The 19,704-nt window shown below is 44.3% G+C and overlaps 1 protein-coding gene across 7 annotated transcripts in view; it reads left to right on the forward strand.

The window, feature by feature from the left end:
* Positions 1-19,704, forward strand: part of LOC134356433 (transmembrane protein 241-like) — a 219,683-nt gene that overhangs the window by 26,420 nt on the left and 173,559 nt on the right. For 6 of the 7 annotated variants that reach the window (XM_063067382.1, XM_063067398.1, XM_063067390.1 and 3 more), the window contains 2 exons: positions 6,070-6,121; positions 16,042-16,090. In XM_063067382.1, the coding sequence (XP_062923452.1) occupies positions 6,070-6,121; positions 16,042-16,090 (101 nt within the window). The remainder of the gene's footprint in view (positions 1-6,069; positions 6,122-16,041; positions 16,091-19,704) is intronic. The other variant, XM_063067427.1, reaches the window with a different exon arrangement.

The raw sequence follows: 19,704 nt of genomic DNA on the forward strand, positions 1-19,704 counted from the left end.
AAATTTTACTTCTGTTATTTAATTTGGACATACACCAGGATAACAGGCCCCTCTGGTTGAACAATCCTGCGCTGTCCAGTTATAGCCCTGTTACTTCTTTAGGCCCATCACCCCGACTGGGACGTAGGCCGCTGACCATAGCTCGCCATGGTACTTTGTCCCGGGCCAGTCTTACATGTTGTCTCCAGGCGTAGCCCATCCTGTTGGTGTATCCTTCCTCTCCCAGGAATGAGGTTTTTGGAGCATCTGGGTTTTTACGGGATAGGGTTGCTAGCTGCATGCCCAACCCTCCTCCTTTCACAGTCGGTGTGGGACCATCCTTTTGGCCCAACGAGCCTGTGCTGCCCAATTACACCCATGTGACCAATTAACCCTTTGGACTGTGGGAGGAAATCAGAGTACTAGAGTCACGGAGAGAACTTGCTAACTCCTTACAGAAAGCCATGGATATTGAGCCCGGAACTTTGGTGTTCTAATAGTTTTATACTAATGTGCCGCTCTATACTCAGTTCTCAGCGGTCTCTCAGATGTTGTTGACTTTGAGCAGGGCTTTTCTCAAAGCTCGGTGGGTAAATCCATTGTCTGATGTGCTGCTGAGCTCTGTGGCTGGGGATATGCATGTGCAGGTCAGTTTGTGTGTCTGTCTTAGGTTAAAGAGGTGGAGGTTGGAGTTCTCTGCAGTTCTAATGGCGCAGAGTGTACCATTCCCCCGCTCTGAAAACACACACAACATACTGCAGGAATTCAGCTGGTCAGGCAGCATCCACGGAAAGGAATAAATAGTCAGTGTCTCAGTCTGAGACCCTTCATTGGCCGAAACATCGTTTGGTTATTCTTTTCCATTGATGCTGCCTGACATGCTGAGTTCCTGAAGCATTCTGGTGTGTGTTAATCTGGATCTCCAGTACCTGCAGAATCATCTTGTGTTCCTGCTCTGAAAGCTCTGTGCACAGTTCTGAAAGCAAAACCACTAGACAAGCTGCTGAAAGCCTGTTGTTATATAGGAACTGCACCACACCATGAGTTGCTATCATCAGAAGAGTGGGCTAAAAAACAATAAAAAAGCAATCTCAGCTGTTTGATCGGGGCACGACTGCGCTGGCATGTGGACATCAGCCAATGAGAACAGCGAGAAGAGTTGAAAAGGAGACAGCCGTATAGAGTGGGCGACTAAGTAGAGGGAGACACAGTAGGAAGGCTTTGGCTCAACGGGGCTTAGGCGTTAACAGGATCAAGGCAAGGGATGTTCCCTGTGTAGAATAGAGACAGGAAGAATGTGTGTGAGGCCAGTTTCCTGTGCTTGGTGCCAGATGTGGGAGGTCTGGGAGACTCCCAGCCTTCCGGATGGCCGCATTGAGCTGCAGCTCCTTAGGGACCGTGTTAGGGAACTGGAAATGCAGCTCGATGACCTTTGTCTGGTCAGGAAGAGTGAGGAGGTGATAGAGAGGAGCTCTAGGCAGGTAGTCACACCGGGACCTTGAGAAACAGTTAAGTGGGTAACTTATTAAAGGAGAGGGAAGGGCAGGTGAGAGGCTACAGAGTACCCCTGTGGCTGTCCCCCTTGACAATAAGTACTCCAGCTTGAGTACTGTTGGGCGTGAAAGCGTACCTCGGGGAAGCAACAGTGGCTGCGCCTCTGGCACAGAGTCTGGCCCTGTGGCTCAGAAGGGCAGGGAAAGGAAGAGGATGGCAGCAGTGATAGGGGGCTGTATAGTTAGGGGGTCAGACAGGGGATTCTGTGGACGAAAGAAGTAAACACGGATGGTAGTTTGCCTCCCAGGTGCCAGGGTCCGGGATGTTTCTGATCGCGTCCAAGATATCCTGAAGTGGGAAGGGGAACAGCCAGAGATCGTGCTACATATTGGTGCTAATGACATAGGTGGGAAAAGGGAGGAAGTCCTGAAAGCAGACTACAGGGAGTTTGGAAGGAAGTTGAGAAGCAGGACTGTAAAGGTAGTCATCTTGGGATTACTGCCTGTGCCACGCGATAGTGAGTACAGGAATAGAGTTAGGTGGAGGATAAATGCGTGGCTGAGGGTTTGGAGCAGGGAACAGGGATTCAGATTTCTGGATAATTGGGACCTCTTGGGGCAGGAGTGACCTGTACAAAAAGGACGGGTTGCACTTGAATCCCAGAGGGACCAATATCCTGGCGGGGAGATTTGCAAAGGCTGTTGGGGAGAATTCAGCCTAGGATTAATGAGGGGTGGGAACCAAACTGAAGAGATGGAGGAAGAGGCGGTTGGCTCACAAATAGAGAAAGCTTGGAGACAGTGTGAGAGGGAGGATAGGTAGGTGATCGAGAAGGACGCGCTCAGCGTGGATCAGTACTTAGAGCTATGATGTTGTGGCCATAACAGAGACTTGGATGGCTCAGGGGCAGGAATGGTTACTTCAAGTGTCAGGCTTTAGATGTTTCAAAAAGGACAGGGAGGCAAAAGAGGTGGGGGCGTGGCACTGTTGATCAGAGATAGTGTCACGACCGTAGTAAAGGAGGGAGACGTGGAGGGATTGTCTACGGAGTCTCTGTGGGTGGAAGTTAGGAACAGGAAAAGGTCAATAACTGGACTGAGTGTTTTTTATAGACCACCCAATAGTAACAGAGACATCGAGGAGCAGATAGGGAGCCAGATTCTGGAAAGGTGTAATAATAACAGGGTTGTCTTGGTGGGAGATTTTAATTTCCCAGCTATTGATTGGCGTGTCCCTAGATCGAGGGGTTTAGATGGGGTGGAGTTTGATAGGTGTGTTCAGAAAGGTTACTTGACACAATATGTAGATAAGCCTACAAGAGACTGTACTTGATCTGGTATTGGAAAATGAACCTGGTCAGGTGTCAGATCTCTCAGTGGGAGAGCATTTTGGAGATAGTGATCATAACTCTATCTCCTTTACCATGGCATTGGAGGGGAATAGGAACAGACAAGTTAGGAAAGCGTTTAATTGGAGTAAGGGGAAATATGAGGCTATCAGGCAGGAACTTGGAAGCATAAATTGGGAGCAGATGTTCTCAGGGAAATGTACAGAAGAAATGTGAGAAATGTTCAGGGGATATTTGCATGGAGTTCTGCGTAGGTACGTTCCAATGAGACAGGGAAGGGATGGTAGGGGACAAGAACCGTGTTGTACAAAGGTTATTGTAAATCTAGTCAAGAAGAAAAGAAGAACTGAAGAAAGGTTCAAAAAGCAAGGTAATGATAGAGAGCTAGAAGGTTATAAGGCTAGCAGGAAGGAACTAAAGAAAGAAATTAGGGGAGCCAGAAGGGGCCATGAAAAGGCCTTGGCGATCAGGATTAAGGAAAACCCCAAGGTATTCTACAAGTATGTGAAGAGCAGGAGGATAAGATGTGAGAGAATAGGACCAATCAAGTGTGACAGTGGAAAACTGTGTATGGAACCGGAGGGGATAGCGGAGGTACTTAATGAGTACTTCGCTTCAGTATTAACTAAGGAAAAGGATCTTGGCGATTATGGTAATGACTTACAGTGGACTGAAAAGCTTGAGCATGTAGATATTAAGAAAGAGGATGTGCTGGAGCTTTTGGAAAACATCAAGTTGGATAAGTCACTGGGACCGGACAAGATGTACCCCAGGCTACTGTGGGAGGCAAGGGTGGAGATTGCTGAGCCTCTGGCGATGATCTTTGCATCATCAATGGGGACGTGAGAGGTTCTGGAGGATTGGAGGGTTGCAGATGTTGTTCCTTTATCCAAGAAAGGGAGTAGAGATAGCCCAGGAAATTATAGACCAGTGAGTCTTACCTCAGTGGTTGGTAAGTTGATGGAGAAGATCCTGAGAGGCAGGATTTATGAAGATTTGGAGAGGTATAATATGATTAGGAATAGTCAGCACGGCTTTGTCATGGGCAGGTCGTGCTTTACGAGCCTGATTGAATTTTTTGAAGATGTGACTAAACACATTGATGAAGGAAGAGCAGTAGATGTAGTGTATATGGATTTCAGCAAGGCATTTGATAAGGTACGCCATGCAAGGCTTATTGAGAAAGTAAGGAAGTATGGGATCCAAGGGGACCTTGTTTTGTGGATCCAGAACTGGCTTGCCCACAGAGGGCAAAGAAGTCATTGCACACGGGTCATACTCTGCACAGCGGTCGGTCACCAGCAGAGTGCCTCAGGGATCTGTTCTGGGACCCCTACTCTTCGTGATTTTTATAAATGACCTGGATGAGGAAGTGAAGGGATGGGTTAGTAAGTTTGCTGATGACACAAAGGTTGGGGGTGTTGTGGATAGTGTGGAGGGCTGTCAGAGGTTACAGCGGGACATTGATAGGATGCAAAACTGGGCTGAGAAGTGGCAGATGGAGTTCAACCCAGATAGGAGTGAGGTGGTTCATTTTGGTATGTCAAATATGATGGCAGAATGTAGTATTAATGGTGAGACTGTTGGCAGTGTGGAGGATCAGAGGGATCTTGGGGTCTGAGTCCATAGGACACTATGAAAGCTGCTGCTCAGGTTGACTCTGTAGTTAAGAAGGTGTACGGTGCATTGGCCTTCGTCAATCATGGGACTGAGTTTAGGAGCGGAGAAGTAATGTTGCAGCTATTTAGGACCCTGGTCACGCCCACTTGGAGTACTGTGCTCAGTTCTGGTTGCCTCACTATAGGAAGGATGTGGAAACCATAGAAAGGGTGCAGACGAGATTTACAAGCATGTTACATACATCAAAGTTGCTGGTGAACGCAGCAGGCCAAGCAGCATCTATAGGAAGAGGCGCAGTCGACGTTTCAGGCCGAGACCCTTCGTCAGGAGTCCTGACGAAGGGTCTCGGCCTGAAACGTCGACTGCGCCTCTTCCTATAGATGCTGCTTGGCCTGCTGCGTTCACCAGCAACTTTGATGTATGTTGCTTGAATTTCCAGCATCTGCAGAATTCCTGTTGTTTACAAGCATGTTGCCTGGATTGGGGAGCATGCCTTACGAGAACAGGTTGAGTGAACTCAGCCTTTTTTCGTTGGTGTGACGGAGGATGAGAGGTGATCTGATAGAGGTATATAAGATGATGAGAGGCATTGATCGTGTGGATAGAAGCTTTTTCTTTGGGCTGAAATGGCTATCACAAGAGGGTACAGTTTTAAGGTGCTTGGAAGTAGGTATAGAGGAGATGTCAGGGGTAAGTTTTTTTACACAGAGTGCTGAGTGCGTGGAATGGGCTGCCGGCAGCGGTGGTGGAGGCAGATGCGATAAGGTCTTTTAAGAGACTCCTGGACATGTATATGGAGCTCAGTAAAATAGAGGGCTGTGGGTAACCCTAGGTAATTTTTCAGGTAAGGACATGTTCGGCACAGCTTTATGGGCTGAAGGGCCTGTATTGTGCTGTAGATTTTCTCTGTTTCTGTAAAATCTGGAAAATTGAGCTGGAATTGATAGATAAAAAATTGTGTAGTCTTGTGGTTTCTATTAAGGAGAGAAAGTTATTATTATAAATGATTCCATAGAAAACTGTGTCAAAGCAAGTTTGATGTTGAAATATTTGCTAATGTCTTGGCCACGTGCCCACAGAGCTGTATGTATGCTTAATCTGTGGAGTTCATTGCCACAGGTGGCTGTGGGGGCCAAGTCAGTGGGTATAAAGGCAGAGGTTGATAGGCTCTTAAGTAGTCAGGATTTCAAAGGTCATGAGAAGAAGGCAGGAGAATGGGGTTGAGAGGAATAATAAATCAGCCATCATGGAATGGCATAGAGCAGTGGTCCCCAACCACTGGGCCACAGAGATGTGCTACCGGGCTGCGTGGAAATGATATGATTTGGCAATATCAAACGATATGAGTCAGCTGCATCTTTCCTCATTCCCTGTCAAGCACTGTTGAACTTGAACACCCGCCGCCACCCCCCCCCGCGACCCCGTCAGCCGGTCCGCAAGAATATCGTCAATATTAAACCGGTTTGCGGTGCGCAAAAGGTTGGGGACCACTGGCACAGAGGACTTGATGGGTCGTGTGACCCAATTCTGCTCCTGTGTCTTATGGTCTTTTAAGTTCTTGGTTCTTTTGACTTGATGTAACCACAATACACATTTTCTCCTTCGTATCTCCTATCTATTCCTTTTAGCATGCTGGTGATTTTCACAGCTTCTGTCATCTTACTGTGGAATATCTTTAAGGTAAGAGATCATCTCTGTCCCATCTACTATTTTCCCCTGTCAATATATTTAAATATGTTAAAAGGTGCAAATGTGTTCAAATTTAAAAAATCATTATGTATGATGTGCATTTTTTGCTGTGTTTTGGTTTGGGTTCTGATGCTGTCATTTTGAAAGGAAGTAGTTTGTTAGCCTTTATTTCAGTGAGTTGGAGTAGAAGAGAGAGGTGTGCAGATACACTAATTACCTCCTGTGCCTAATAAAATGGGCACTGAGTGTATGTCCATGGTCTTCTGCACACCATTGACCAACTAATCTACCCGATACGCCTCTGGATTGTGGGAAGAAACCAGAGCATTGGGGAAAACCCATGCTCTGCGGTTACCGCTATGCTACTGTGAAATCCATTATTATTTATTTGTTACATCTTCCTGTCAGCTTGAACCAGTCTGCCCATTCTTCTCTGACCTCTCTCATTAAAAAGGCATTTTCATCTACAGAACTGCCACTCACTGGACATTTTTTGTTTTTTTTTTGTAAATGTAGAATGTAGTCTGTGAAAATCCCAGGAAATTACAATTTCTGAATTACTCAAACCAATAATACTCGAGGTGAAAGATGAAATAGTTAAGGGGATTTTCATTCAGAGGGTCATGAGAGTGTGGAATGAGCTGCCAGCACAAGTGGTGCATGCGAGCTCGATTTCAAGTTTAAGAGAAGTTTGGACAGATGCATATATGGGAGGGGAATGGAGGGCTATGGTCCCTGTGCAGGTCGATGGGAGTAGGCAGTTCGGCATGGAGTAGATGGGCTGATGGGCCTGTTTCTGTGTTATGACACTATGGCACCCTGTCTTGCACGATCAGAGTCACTTTGATCACCTTTTTTCCCCATTATCATGTTCCATGTGAACAACTGAACCTCTTGACTACATCTGCATGCTTTTATGCACTGAGTTGCTGCCACATGATTGGCGGATTAAATATTTGCATTAAGGCCATAAGATACAGGAGCAGAATTAGGCCATTTGGCCCATTCTGCTCCATCGTTTCATCATGGCTGATCCAATTCTCCCCTCAGTCTCAATCTTCTGCCTTCTCCCCATATCCCTTCTTACTCTGACCAATCAAGAATCTATACATCCCTGCCTTAAATAGACATAAAGACGGCCTCTACAACTGCCTGTGACAAAACATTCCATAGATTCACCACCCTCTGGCAAAGGAAATTGCTCCTCATCTCCATTCTAAAAGGAGGCCTCTTTGTTCTTTGTCCTCTGGTCTTAGACTCTCCCACCATAGGAAGTATCCTCTCCACATCCACTCTATCAAGGCCTTTCAACATTCCATAGGTTTCAGTGAGGTCACCCCTCATTCTTCTGAATTTTAATGAATGCAGACCCAGAGCCATCAGACGCTCTTTATACGACAAGCCCTTCAATCCTGGAATCATTTTCATGAACTGCCTTTGAACCCTCTCCAGATTCAGCACATTCTATCTAAGATAAATGAGCCCAAACCTGTTCACAATATTTTAAGTGAGGTCTCACCAGTGCTTTATAAAGTTTCAGCATTACATCCTTGCTTTTATATTCTAGTCCTCTTGAAATGAATGCTAATATTGCATTTTCCTTCCTCACCATAAACTCAACCTGCAAATTAACCTTTAGGGAATCCTACACAATGACTCCCAAGTAGCTTTGTGTCTCAGTTTTTTGTGTTTTCTCCATTTAGAAAATAGTCAACCCTTTCATTTCTTCTACCAGTGCATGACCATACACTTCCTGACACTGTATTCCATCTGCCATTTCCTTGTCCATTCTCCTAATCTCTCAGTCCTTCAGTTGTCTCTCTACTTCCTCAAAACTACTTGCCCCTCCACCTAGCTTCATATCATCTGCAAATTTTTGAAGCAAAGCCATCAATTCCATCATCAAAATCATGTCTATTTGGATGATTAATAAATTTATTAGGTACAGGTGTACCTAATAAAGTGGCGTTGGGTGTGGTGCTATCGTGGCTGGAATACTGTGTGTCCCGTCTGGGTCTGCTTGCCTAAGGATGGATAGGAAATACAAAAACAAAGATGTACGAGATTGATTACTGAGATGGAGTGAGATTGATTTATTTTTCAAAGGTCACCAGAATAAACAGTTACCTAATTAAATTTTGAAGGGGCGTGACAGGAAAGATACTATTTGTGGTCAGTGGCAGAATATGGACCAGTAAGGATGTAAAATTCTTCCCTCAGTTTGTTTTGAATCTGAGAAAATGAATCTCAGGGTGACATACTGTATATGCTGGATGTACCTTGATAACAAATTTACTTTGGGTTTTCAGCGTACAAGATATTCAGAGAAATAAGGGGAAGAAAGGAAGTGTGCAACAGTGCAAGGTGATTTGGGCAACGTTATAAAACAACGTTTCTGCCATGTGGAAAAGTTGGCCAGTTCCCAACCATGGATCCCTTAACCTTACCAGGGCTGCCTGTATATGCCTGCTTTACTGTTGCTCTTCGTTAAACCTTTGCCATTTTTCCTCTTTCCTTAACTTCACTACCTTTAATTGGGCTTTTTCTGTCTAATTAAAATTACCTTCCCTTTAACACTTACTGTTACAGTATCGCAATGGAGTAAGGGGAATTGCAGAGGCGAGAGAGAGGAGCTTTCCCGGGTGGATTGGAGGAGGATGCTGGTGGGGATGACAGCAGAGCAGAGCTGGCTGAAGTTGCTGTGAATTGTTCACAAGGTGCAGGATAGATAAGTCTCACAGAAGAAGTTGCTCTCAACCGTAGGCAACCGTGGCTGACAAGGGAAGTTAAGGACTGCATAAAAGTCAAGGAAAGGGCATAGAAGGTAGCAAAAGTGAGTGGGAAGTTGGATGATCGGGAAACTTTTAAAATGCAACAAAAGGCAACTAAAAAGTCTAGAAGAAGGGAAAAGATGCAATATGAGACCAAACTAGCCAATAATATAAAGCAGGATACTAAAAGTTCTTTTTAGTTATATGAAGAGTAAAAGGGAGATGAGAGTTGATATTGGACCACTGGAAAGTGATGCTGGTGAGGTAGTAATGGGGGAGCAAAGAAATGGCAGATGAACTTAATGGGTATTTTGCATCAGTCTTCACTGTGGAAGATTCCAGCAGTGTGCCAGTGGACCACACAGAGGTCCATGTGTGTCAGGGAGCAGGACGTAGTGCTATTGCTATTACAAAGGAAAAAGTGCTTGGCAAACTCAGGTCTTAAGGTGGAAAAGTCACCTAGACCAGATGGACTACATCCCAGAGTCCTGAGAGTTGCTGAAGAGATAACGGATGCATTGGTCATGATCTTTCAAGGATCACTTGATTCTGGCATGGTCCTGGAGGACTGGAAGATTGCAAATGTCATTCCACTCTTTAAGAAAGGAAGAAGACAAAAGAATGGAAATTATAGGCTAGTTAGCCTAACCTCTGGTTGGGAAAGGGTTGGAGTCTATTATTAAGGATGAGGTTTTGGGGTACTTGGAGACTAGTGATAAAATAAGTCAAAGTCAGCATGGTTTCTGTAAAGGGAAATCTTGCCTGACAAATCTTGTTGGAGTTCTTTGAGGAAGTAACAAGCAGGGGGGTCAAAGGAGAGGCAGTGGATGTCATTTACTTGGATTTTCAGAAAGTTTTTGATTAGGTGCAATCATGAGGCTGTTAACAAGATAAAATCCTATGGCGTTACAGAAAAGAGAATGGCATGGATAGAGGAATGGCTGACAGGCAGGAGACAGCGAGTGGGAATAAAAGAGGCTTTTTCTGGTTGGCTGTCAGCGACTAGTGGTGTTTCCTCGGGTCAGTATTGGGGCGACTACGTTTCACATTGTTTGTCAGTGGTTTGGATAATGGAATTGGTTGCTTTGTGGCAAAGTTTGCGGATGCTACAAAGGTAGGTGGAGGGATAGGTGGCGCTGAGGAATCAATGCGATTCCAGCAGGACCTAGACAGTGGTTCTGGGCCCCACATCTTAGAAAGGATGTTGTCATTGGAAAGAGTGCAGAGGAGGTTCACGAGAATGATTCCAGGAATGAAGGGGTTAACATATAAGGAGAGAGTGGCAGTTTTGGGCCTGTTCTCACTGAAATTCGGAAGAGTGCATGGAGATCTCATTGAAACCTACCGAATGTTGAAAGGACTAGACAGGGTGGATGTGGAGAGGATGTTTTCTATGGTGGAGGTATCCAGAACTAGAGGGCACAGTCTCAAAATTGAGGGGCGACGTTTCAGAACAGAGATAAGGAGGCATTTTTTTTAGCCGGAGAGTAGTGTATCTGTGGAATGCTCTGCCACAGACTGCGGTGGAGGTCAAATCCGAGGGTACATTTAAGGCTGAAGTTGATCATTTCGTGATTGGTCAGGGCAACAAAGGATATGTCGAGAAGGGAAGTGTATGGGGTTGAGTGGAATCTGGGATTAGCCGTGATAGAATGATGGAGCAGACTCAATGGGCTGAATGGCCTAATTCTGCTCCTATGTCTTTCGGTGTTATCTACTATTATGACTTGCATGAAGATCTGATCACATTTTAGGCCATATTTAGAAAGAAATAGAGAAAATTCTTCAGAGTTCACAAATGTTCTCGCACCACTGTAGATAGGGTCAATGCAAGCCGGCTTCTTCCAATGAGGTTGGATGAGACTAGAACTAGATGTCATAGGTTAAGAGTGAAAGGTGAAATGTGTAAGCGGAACATAAGGGGGAGCTTCTTCACTCTAGCGGGTGGTGAGAATGAGGAACGAGCTGTCAGCATAAGTGGTAGATGCAAACTGGATTTTAACGTTGGGTAGGTATGTGGATGGTAGGGGTTTGGAGGGCAATGATGCATATATGGGTCAATAGGCATCCGTTAGTCTCATGAGACCACAGATTTGCACCTTGAAAAGTTTCCAGGGCGCAGGCCTGGGTAAGGTTGTATGGAAGGCCAGCAGTTGCCCCTGCTGCAAGTCTCCCCTCTCCACGACACTGATGATTCTCCAAGGGAAGGGCATTAGGACCCATACAGCTTGGCACCAGTGTCGTCGCAGAGCAATGTGTGGTTAAGTACCTTGCTCAAGGACACACACACTGCCTCAGCCAAGGCTCGAACTAGAGACCTTCAGATCACTAGATGAACGCCTTAACCACTTGGCCATATGCCAACACAATAGGTCAATATGGGTCAATAGGACTTGGCAAATTAATAGTTCGGCATTGACTAGATGGGCCAGAGGGCCTGTTTCTGTGCTGTAGTGTGCAATAATTCTATAAATCTGTAGGATCATTGTACTTTTTAAAATGATCCAATCACTTACAATGCTATTCCAACTAATTCAGCATTAAATCAAGTCAACGTGTATTTTGATTTCAGTATCAGAATCAGGTATATTATCTCCGGCATATTACGTGAAATTTGTTAATTTAGCAGCAGTTCAATGCAACACATAATCTAGCAGAGAGAGAAAATAATAATAATAAATAAAATAAAACATAATGAATAAACAAGTAAATCAATTAAGTCTATTGAATAGATTTTTAAAAATGTGTAAAAACAGAAATACTGGATATTAAAAAAAGTGAGGTAGTGTCCAAAGCTTCAATATCCATTTAGGAATTGGATGGCAGAGGGGAAGAAGCTGTTCCTGAATCGCTGAATGTGTGCCTTCAGGCTTCTGTATCTCCTACCTGATGGTAACAGTGAGAAAAGGCCATGCCATGGGTGCTGGAGGTCATTAATATTTGACGCTGCCTTTCTGAGACACCGCTCCCTGAAGATGTCCTGAGTACTTTGTAGGCTCGTACCCAAGATGGAGCTGACTAGATTTACAAGCTTCTGCAGCTTCTTTCGGTCCTGTGCAGTAGCTCCTCCATACCAGACAGTGATGCAGCCTATCAGAATGCTCTCCACAGTACAACTATAGAAGTTTTTGAGTGTATAGCCACTGTCTTGCCTTCTTTGTGACCACATTGATATGTTAGGCCAAGTTAGGTCCTCAGAGATCGTGACATCCAGGAACTTGAAGCTGCTCACTCTCTCCACTTCTGATCCCTCTATGAGGATTGGTATGTGTTCCTTCGTCTTACCCTTCCTGAAGTCCACAATCAGCTCTTTCGTCTTACTGATGTTGAGTGACATCAGAATTTGGTTTAATATCCATGGTATATGTTGTGAAATTGTAGTTTTGTGGCAGCAGCACATTGCAATACATATTTAAGTTAATTAGTGCAAAAAGAGAGGAAAAAATTATAATGTAGTGATGATGGAATGTCCGTTTTGAAATTTTCATTTTATTTAGAGATACAACACAGAACAGGGCCTTCCGGCTCAACGAGCTGCACCACCCAGCAACACACCTATCTCACCCTAGCTGAATCAGAAGACAATTTACAATGACCCAGTTAACCTGCCTTCGGAATGTGGGAGGAAACCGGAGCACCTGGAGGAAACCCACATGTTAATGCGGAGGGCAAACTCCTTACAGAGGATACTGATCTCCAGTGCCCTGAGCTGCAATAGTGTCATGCTAACTGCTTAATTGTTCATCCCAGTTTGGCAAAAGAATAAATCAAGGAAGGTAGTGCACCCGTGGCTGACAAGAGAAATTAGGGATAGTATCAATTCCAAAGAAGTAGCATACAAATTAGCCAGAGAAAGTGGCTCACCTGAGGACTGGGAGAAATTCAGAGTTCAGCAGAGGAGGACAAAGGGCTTAATTAGGAAGGGGAAAAAAGATTATGAGAGAAAACTGGCAGAGAACATAAAAACGGACTGTAAAAGCTTTTATAGATATGTAAAAAGGAAAAGACTGGTAAAGACAAATGTAGGTCCCCTGCAGACAGAAACAGGTGAATTGATTATGGGGAGCAAGGACATGGCAGACCAATTGAATAATTACTTTGGTTCTGTCTTCACTAAGGAGGACATAAATAATCTTCCAGAAATAGTAAGGGACAGAGGGTCCAGTGAGATGGACGAACTGAGGGAAATACATGTTAGTAGGGAAGTGGTGTTAGGTAAATTGAAGGGATTGAAGGCAGATAAATCCCCAGGGCCAGATGGTCTGCATCCTAGAGTGCTTAAGGAAGTAGCCCAAGAAATAGTGGATGCATTAGTGATAATTTTTCAAAATTCGTTAGATTCTGGACTAGTTCCTGAGGATTGGAGGGTGGCTAATGTAACCCCAATTTTTAAAAAAGGAGGGAGAGAGAAACCGGGGAATTATAGACCGGTTAGCCTAACGTCGGTGATGGGGAAACTGCTGGAGTCAGTTATCAAGGATGTGATAACAGCACATTTGGAAAGCGGTGAAATGATCGGACAAAGTCAGCATGGATTTGTGAAAGGAAAATCATGTCTGACGAATCTCATAGAATTTTTTGAGGATGTAACTAGTAGAGTGGATAGGGGAGAACCAGTGGATGTGGTATATTTGGATTTTCAAAAGGCTTTTGACAAGGTCCCACACAGGAGATTAGTGTGCAAACTTAAAGCACACGGTATTGGGGGTAAGGTACTGGTGTGGGTGGAGAATTGGTTAGCAGACAGGAAGCAAAGAGTGGGAATAAACGGGACCTTTTCAGAATGGCAGGCGGTGACTAGTGGGGTACCGCAAGGCTCAGTGCTGGGACCCCAGTTGTTTACAATATATATTAATGACTTGGATGAGGGAATTAAATGCAGCATCTCCAAGTTTGCGGATGACACGAAGCTGGGCGGCAGTGTTAGCAGTGAGGAGGATGCTAAGAGGATGCAGGGTGACTTGGATAGGTTGGGTGAGTGGGCAAACTCATGGCAGATGCAATTTAATGTGGATAAATGTGAAGTTATCCACTTTGGTGGCAAAAATAGGAAAACAGATTATTATCTGAATGGTGGCCGATTAGGAAAAGGGGAGGTGCAACGAGACCTGGGTGTCATTATACACCAGTCATTGAAAGTGGGCATGCAGGTACAGCAGGTGGTGAAAAAGGCGAATGGTATGCTGGCATTTATAGCGAGAGGATTCAAGTACAGGAGCAGGGAGGTACTACTGCAGTTGTACAAGGCCTTGGTGAGACCACACCTGGAGTATTGTGTGCAGTTTTGGTCCCCTAATCTGAGGAAAGACATCTTTGCCATAGAGGGAGTACAAAGAAGGTTCACCAGATTGATTCCTGGGATGGCAGGACTTTCATATGAAGAAAGACTGGATGAACTGGGCTTGTACTCGTTGGAATTTAGAAGATTGAGGGGGGATCTGATTGAAACGTATAAGATCCTAAAGGGATTGGACAGGCTAGATGCAGGAAGATTGTTCCCGATGTTGGGGAAGTCCAGAACGAGGGGTCACAGTTTGAGGATAGAGGGGAAGCCTCTTAGGACCGAGATTAGGAAAAACTTCTTCACACAGAGAGTGGTGAATCTGTGGAATTCTCTGCCACAGCAAACTGTTGAGGCCAGTTCATTGGCTATGTTTAAGAGGGAGTTAGATATGGCCCTTGTGGCTACAGGGGCCAGGGGGTATGGAGGGAAGGCTGGGGTGGGGTTCTGAGGTGGATGATCAGCCATGATCATAATAAATGGCGGTGCAGGCTCGAAGGGCCGAATGGCCTACTCCTGCACCTATTTTCTATGTTTCTATGTTTAATATGTGTGTTCAGGCTCCTGTGATAGGGGTCCGTAATGACAGGTGCCGCCTTTTTGAGGCATTGCCTTTTGTGGGTGTCTTTGATGCTGGGAGGTTTATGCCCATGATGGATCTGGCAGAGTTTACAACTTCCTACAGCTTTTTCTGATCCTGTTGAGAGTTCCCCACCCCCATACCAGACGGTGATGCAGCCAGTTAGAATGCGCTCCACTTACGGAAAAGAGTATAGTCGGTGTTTCGGGCCGAGACCAATCCGCAGTCCTGCCGAAAGGTCTTGGCCCGAAACGTCAACTGTATTATTTTCCACAGATGCTACCTGGCCTGCTGAGTTTCTCCAGCATTTTGTGTGTATTGCTTGGATTTCCAGCATCTGGAGATTTTTTAATGTTTGAGAATGCTCACCACAGTACATCTATAGAAGTTTGTTTAAAATGAACCTGGAAAAACGCCTAACCAAGTTCTAGTAATTGTGACAGAGTTTAGTGCATTGATTCCATAAGGAAGTTTGAGGCACGCCTATATATAATATCTAGGACCTAGGAGCACAAATTTGTCATTGCACCGTTATCTTCTTCTGAGAGATATTCTGTTGCATAAAATCTTCATTTTCTCTTTAGGGAATATTTTGAAAGTCTTGTAATGCTTAAATTGGAGCAATATTTTGAAATTTCAATGTTGTATGAAAATCCTGCATGCAGAAGTCTACTTGTAACAAATAAGGGAGGTATTTCCTCTCTTTTACCAATGTTTACGTCAGCAACACACATAAAATTTTGGAGGAACTCAGCAGATCAGGCAGTATCTATGGACATGAAAAAAGGAGTCAAAGTTGTGGGCTGATACCCTTCATCAGGACTGGAAAGGAAGGAGGAAGAAGCCAGAATCAGTAGGAGGGAGGGGGGAGGGGAAGGAGGACAAGCTGGCAGGTGAGAGGTGGGGAAGGGGGTGAAGTGAGAAGCTGATGATGAATGATGTTGTGCTGACCTTTTAACCTACTCCAAGATCAGTCGAACCCCTCCCTCCTACATAGCCCTTCATTGTGCCGATTTAAGTTTCTTAAATGTTCCTAGTGTATCTGCCTCTACCACCACCTCTGGCAGGATGTTCCACACACCCACCACTCTGTAAACAACGTACCGTAAAACCATAAGATATACCACATTTCTTAAAATTTGTATTAAGTGCATGCAGTGTCACTGGTAAACTGCAAGTTCTAAACCTTTCTTGTTATAATTTGCATCTGCCTGTTATAACCATGTGGGGGGGCTACAGTGCAAGGGATGTACATTTTCATACGCTTCCTCTGTTTCAGTATGAATCAGGCAGCTTCTTCTGGGCAGTGACACATGTTACTTGTGCTGGTAAGTGAAATAATTTTACCACATATGATCAGTTTGTTTTCATCTCGTGTTCTTGATGTTTATGGCTTATTTATTATTGTTCTGTTTTGTTTCTATGTATGTACTGTGAATGGCCACAAGAAAATGAATCTCAAGATTGTATATGGTGACATGTATGCACTTTTGATAATAAATTTTCTTTGAACTTTTTGAACTTATATTAGTGACAGGTTGCAGTTTGGTTGTTTGTCAGTTTTTGTTTGTGGTGTTTTTCATTGATTCCATTGTACTTCTTTGCTGTAATGTGAATGCCCGCAGGAGCAGAATTAAGCCGTTCAGCCCATCCATTCTGCTTCACCATTCTGTCATGGCTGATGTATTATTCACTGTCCTCTGGATAAAGAAATTACTCCCCATCTCTGTTCTAAATGGGCGTCCCTCTATCCTGAGGCTGAGTCCTTCGGTCCTAAACTCCCCACCATAGGAAATATCCTCTCCACATCCACTACCTTATTTGTTAACCTTTTTTTGCCAGAATCATTCTTGTGAACCATCTCTGGACCCTCTCTGATACCAGCTTATCTTCTAATGAATAAGGAACCCAAAACTGCTCAGTGTACTCCAAGTGAGGCCTCACCAATGCCTTATAAAGCTTCAACATTGCATCCTTGCTTTTATATTCTAGTCCTCTTGAAATGAATGGTAACATCGCATTTGCCTTCCTCAACACAGACTCAACCTGCAAATTAACCTTCAGGGAATCCTCAACAAGGACTCCCAAGTCCCTTTGTGCCTCCAATTTTTGAATATTCTCCCCACTTAGAAAATAGTCTGTCTGTTTATTCATTCTACCAAAGCGCATGACCATACACATGGCTAATTGTTTGCCCATTCTCTTAATCTGTCTGAGTCCTTCTGCAGACACCCTGCTCCCCAGCACTATCTGCCCCTCCGCCTATCTTTTCACCGTCTGCAAACTTGGCCACAAAGCCATCAATTCTGTCATCCAGATAATTGACATATAACATGAAAAGAAGTGGTCCCCACACTGACCCCTGTGGAACACCACTAGTCATTAGTAGCCAACCAGTAACCCCTGCAGAACACCACTAGTCATTAGTAGCCAACCAGTATTTGCTACCTTTATTCTGACCCACTGACCCTCCTGCCACTCAGCCTATCTTCTATCCATGCTGGTAACGTTCCTGTAATACCATGAGCCCTTGTTAAACAGCCTCATGTGCAGCAAAGTTTATGGGGAGAAGGCCGGGAACTCGGGTTGAGGAGGAGATAGAAACAAAAGGATCAGCCATGATTGAATGGCGGAGTAGACTTGATGGGCCAGATGGCCTAATTCTGCTCCTATGTCTCATGGTCTTATGATTCTTGAAAGATCATTACTAATGCAGCTACAATCTGTTTAGCTTCCTCTTTCAGAATGCTGGGTTGTTCTGGTCTTTCTGGTCAAGTGACTCATCTACCTTCAGACCATTCAGTGCTTCCAAGTACCTTCTCTTTAGTAATAGCAACTACACTCAGCTGGCCCCCTAACATTCGAATTTCTGACATACTAGTTGCGTCTTCCACAGTGAAGACCTTGTTCATTTTGTCCACCATTTCCTTGTCCCTCATTACTATCTCTGCATCATCGTTTTCTAGTGGTCCGACACTCTTGCCTCTCTTTTACTCTTTACATATCTGAAAAAGCTTTTAGTAGAATTTTTGATATAATTGAGCAGCATGAAGATATGTCATCTTTTCCCTCCTTATGGCTTTTTTAGTTTCCTTCTATTGGTTTTTAAAAGCTTCCCAATCGGCTGACTTCCCACTAATTTTTGCTATATTATTTGCCCCTTTTTTCTTTTATGCTGTCTTTGACTTCCCTTGTAACATCAGTAATAAAGAATATATCTGCTAATGACACACAAAATGCTGGAGCAGCTCAGAGGAATTAACAGTTGATGTTTCGGTTTGAGATTTTTCAACTCGGCATTTTGTGGATGTTATAACATAAGAATGTAAGAAATAGGAGCAGGAGTCGGCTATCTGGCCCGTTGACCCTGTTCCACCATTCAATAAGATCATGGCTGACGTGGCCATAGACTCATCTCCACCTACCTCCCTTTTCGCCATAACCCTTAATTTCCCTACTATGCAAAAATCTATCCAACCTTGTCTTAAATATGTTTACTGAGGTAGCCTCCACTGCTTCATTGGGCAGAGAATTCCACAGATTCACCACTCTCTGGAAAAAGCAGTTCCTCCTCATCTTCATCCTAAATCTATTCCCCCAAATCTTGAGGCAATGTCCCCTAGTTCTCATTTTTACAATTAGATATTTGTATTAACAAGCAGGTGTACTGGTGTACCTAATAAAGTGAGTGTATAGGTCATAGTCATACTTTATTGATCCCGAGGAAAATTGGCTTTCGTTACAGTTGCACCAACCAAGAATAGAGTATAAATATAGCAATATAAAACCATAAATAATTAAATAGTAATATGTAAATTATGCCAGGAAATAAGTCCAGGACCAGCCTATTGGCTCAGGGTGTCTGACCCTCCAAGGGAGGAGTTGTAAAGTTTGATGGCCACAGGCAGGAATGACTTCCTATGACGCTCTGTGCTGCATCTCAGAGGAATGAGTCTCTGGCTGAATGTACTCCTGTGCCCAACCAGTACATTATGTAGTGGATGGGAGACATTGTCCAAGATGGCATGCAACTTGGACAGCATCCTCTTTTCAGACACCACCGTCAGAGAGTATAATGAGGATATACTGCATCTTGTGGGAGGAGAATTAATCTTCATAGAGTCTGTGCAAATCAGATTAGCCAAAGTAGTTTGACAGAGGAGTTTATGAAGTCATTTGAATTTTTTTTTGTGAAGTATGTCAAGGCATCACGAGGAACAAGTTATTTTTAACCTATCGTATATTCAAACAAGGGTAATTAGTAAATGATCCTCTAGGGCAACATCAGAAGATAATTTCAGATTAAGATTGAATGATATCATTCAGCTCAAAATTAGGTTGTTTCACTTAATCAAAGTTAATTGCTCTTAGATTCAGAATCTCAACCTGGAACCTTCCCACCTCTGTAGCCCTTGGTTGGTTGGGGTTGACCGTGAATGTTGCGTCCTAGCTGTCAAAGTCAATGTGCAAGCCAGAACAAGCTTTGCCCAGGCAGCAGGTTCCCCTTTCTCTACGCAGCTGATAAATCCAAAGGAATGGCAGAGACCGATGCCGTTTGGCTCCAGTGGCATTGCAGGAGTTGCCAGTCAACAATGTAGGAATGTCTTAGGGCCTCCAGCTATGGATTTTTCCCTCTGGGCTTACTCCCAAAGCCTCCTGCATGAGTGAATGTAGCCGCAAGGTAGCAGAGGTTTGAGATCGGAGTTCGCCTTCACTGAGGAACTGCCAATCACAGCTGACGAACCCCACCTGCCCGAAGTGACTGGTTTTAAGGCACCAGTGACCCACCTTTGCCCCTTCTCCTGTCAGTAGAAATGACTCCGCCGGGCTTGATAACTAAGTCACAAGTGAAGGCCAAGAGTGGACTTGATTTTCAGAGCTCTTTGAGACACATGCTATGGGGAGCTTTTAATAGATGGTGGGACCTTATCCCCACTGCTCC

The sequence above is a fragment of the Mobula hypostoma genome, chromosome 1 (genome assembly GCF_963921235.1).
Source record: "Mobula hypostoma chromosome 1, sMobHyp1.1, whole genome shotgun sequence".
In the NCBI taxonomy this organism is placed as follows: Eukaryota; Metazoa; Chordata; class Chondrichthyes; order Myliobatiformes; family Myliobatidae; genus Mobula; species Mobula hypostoma.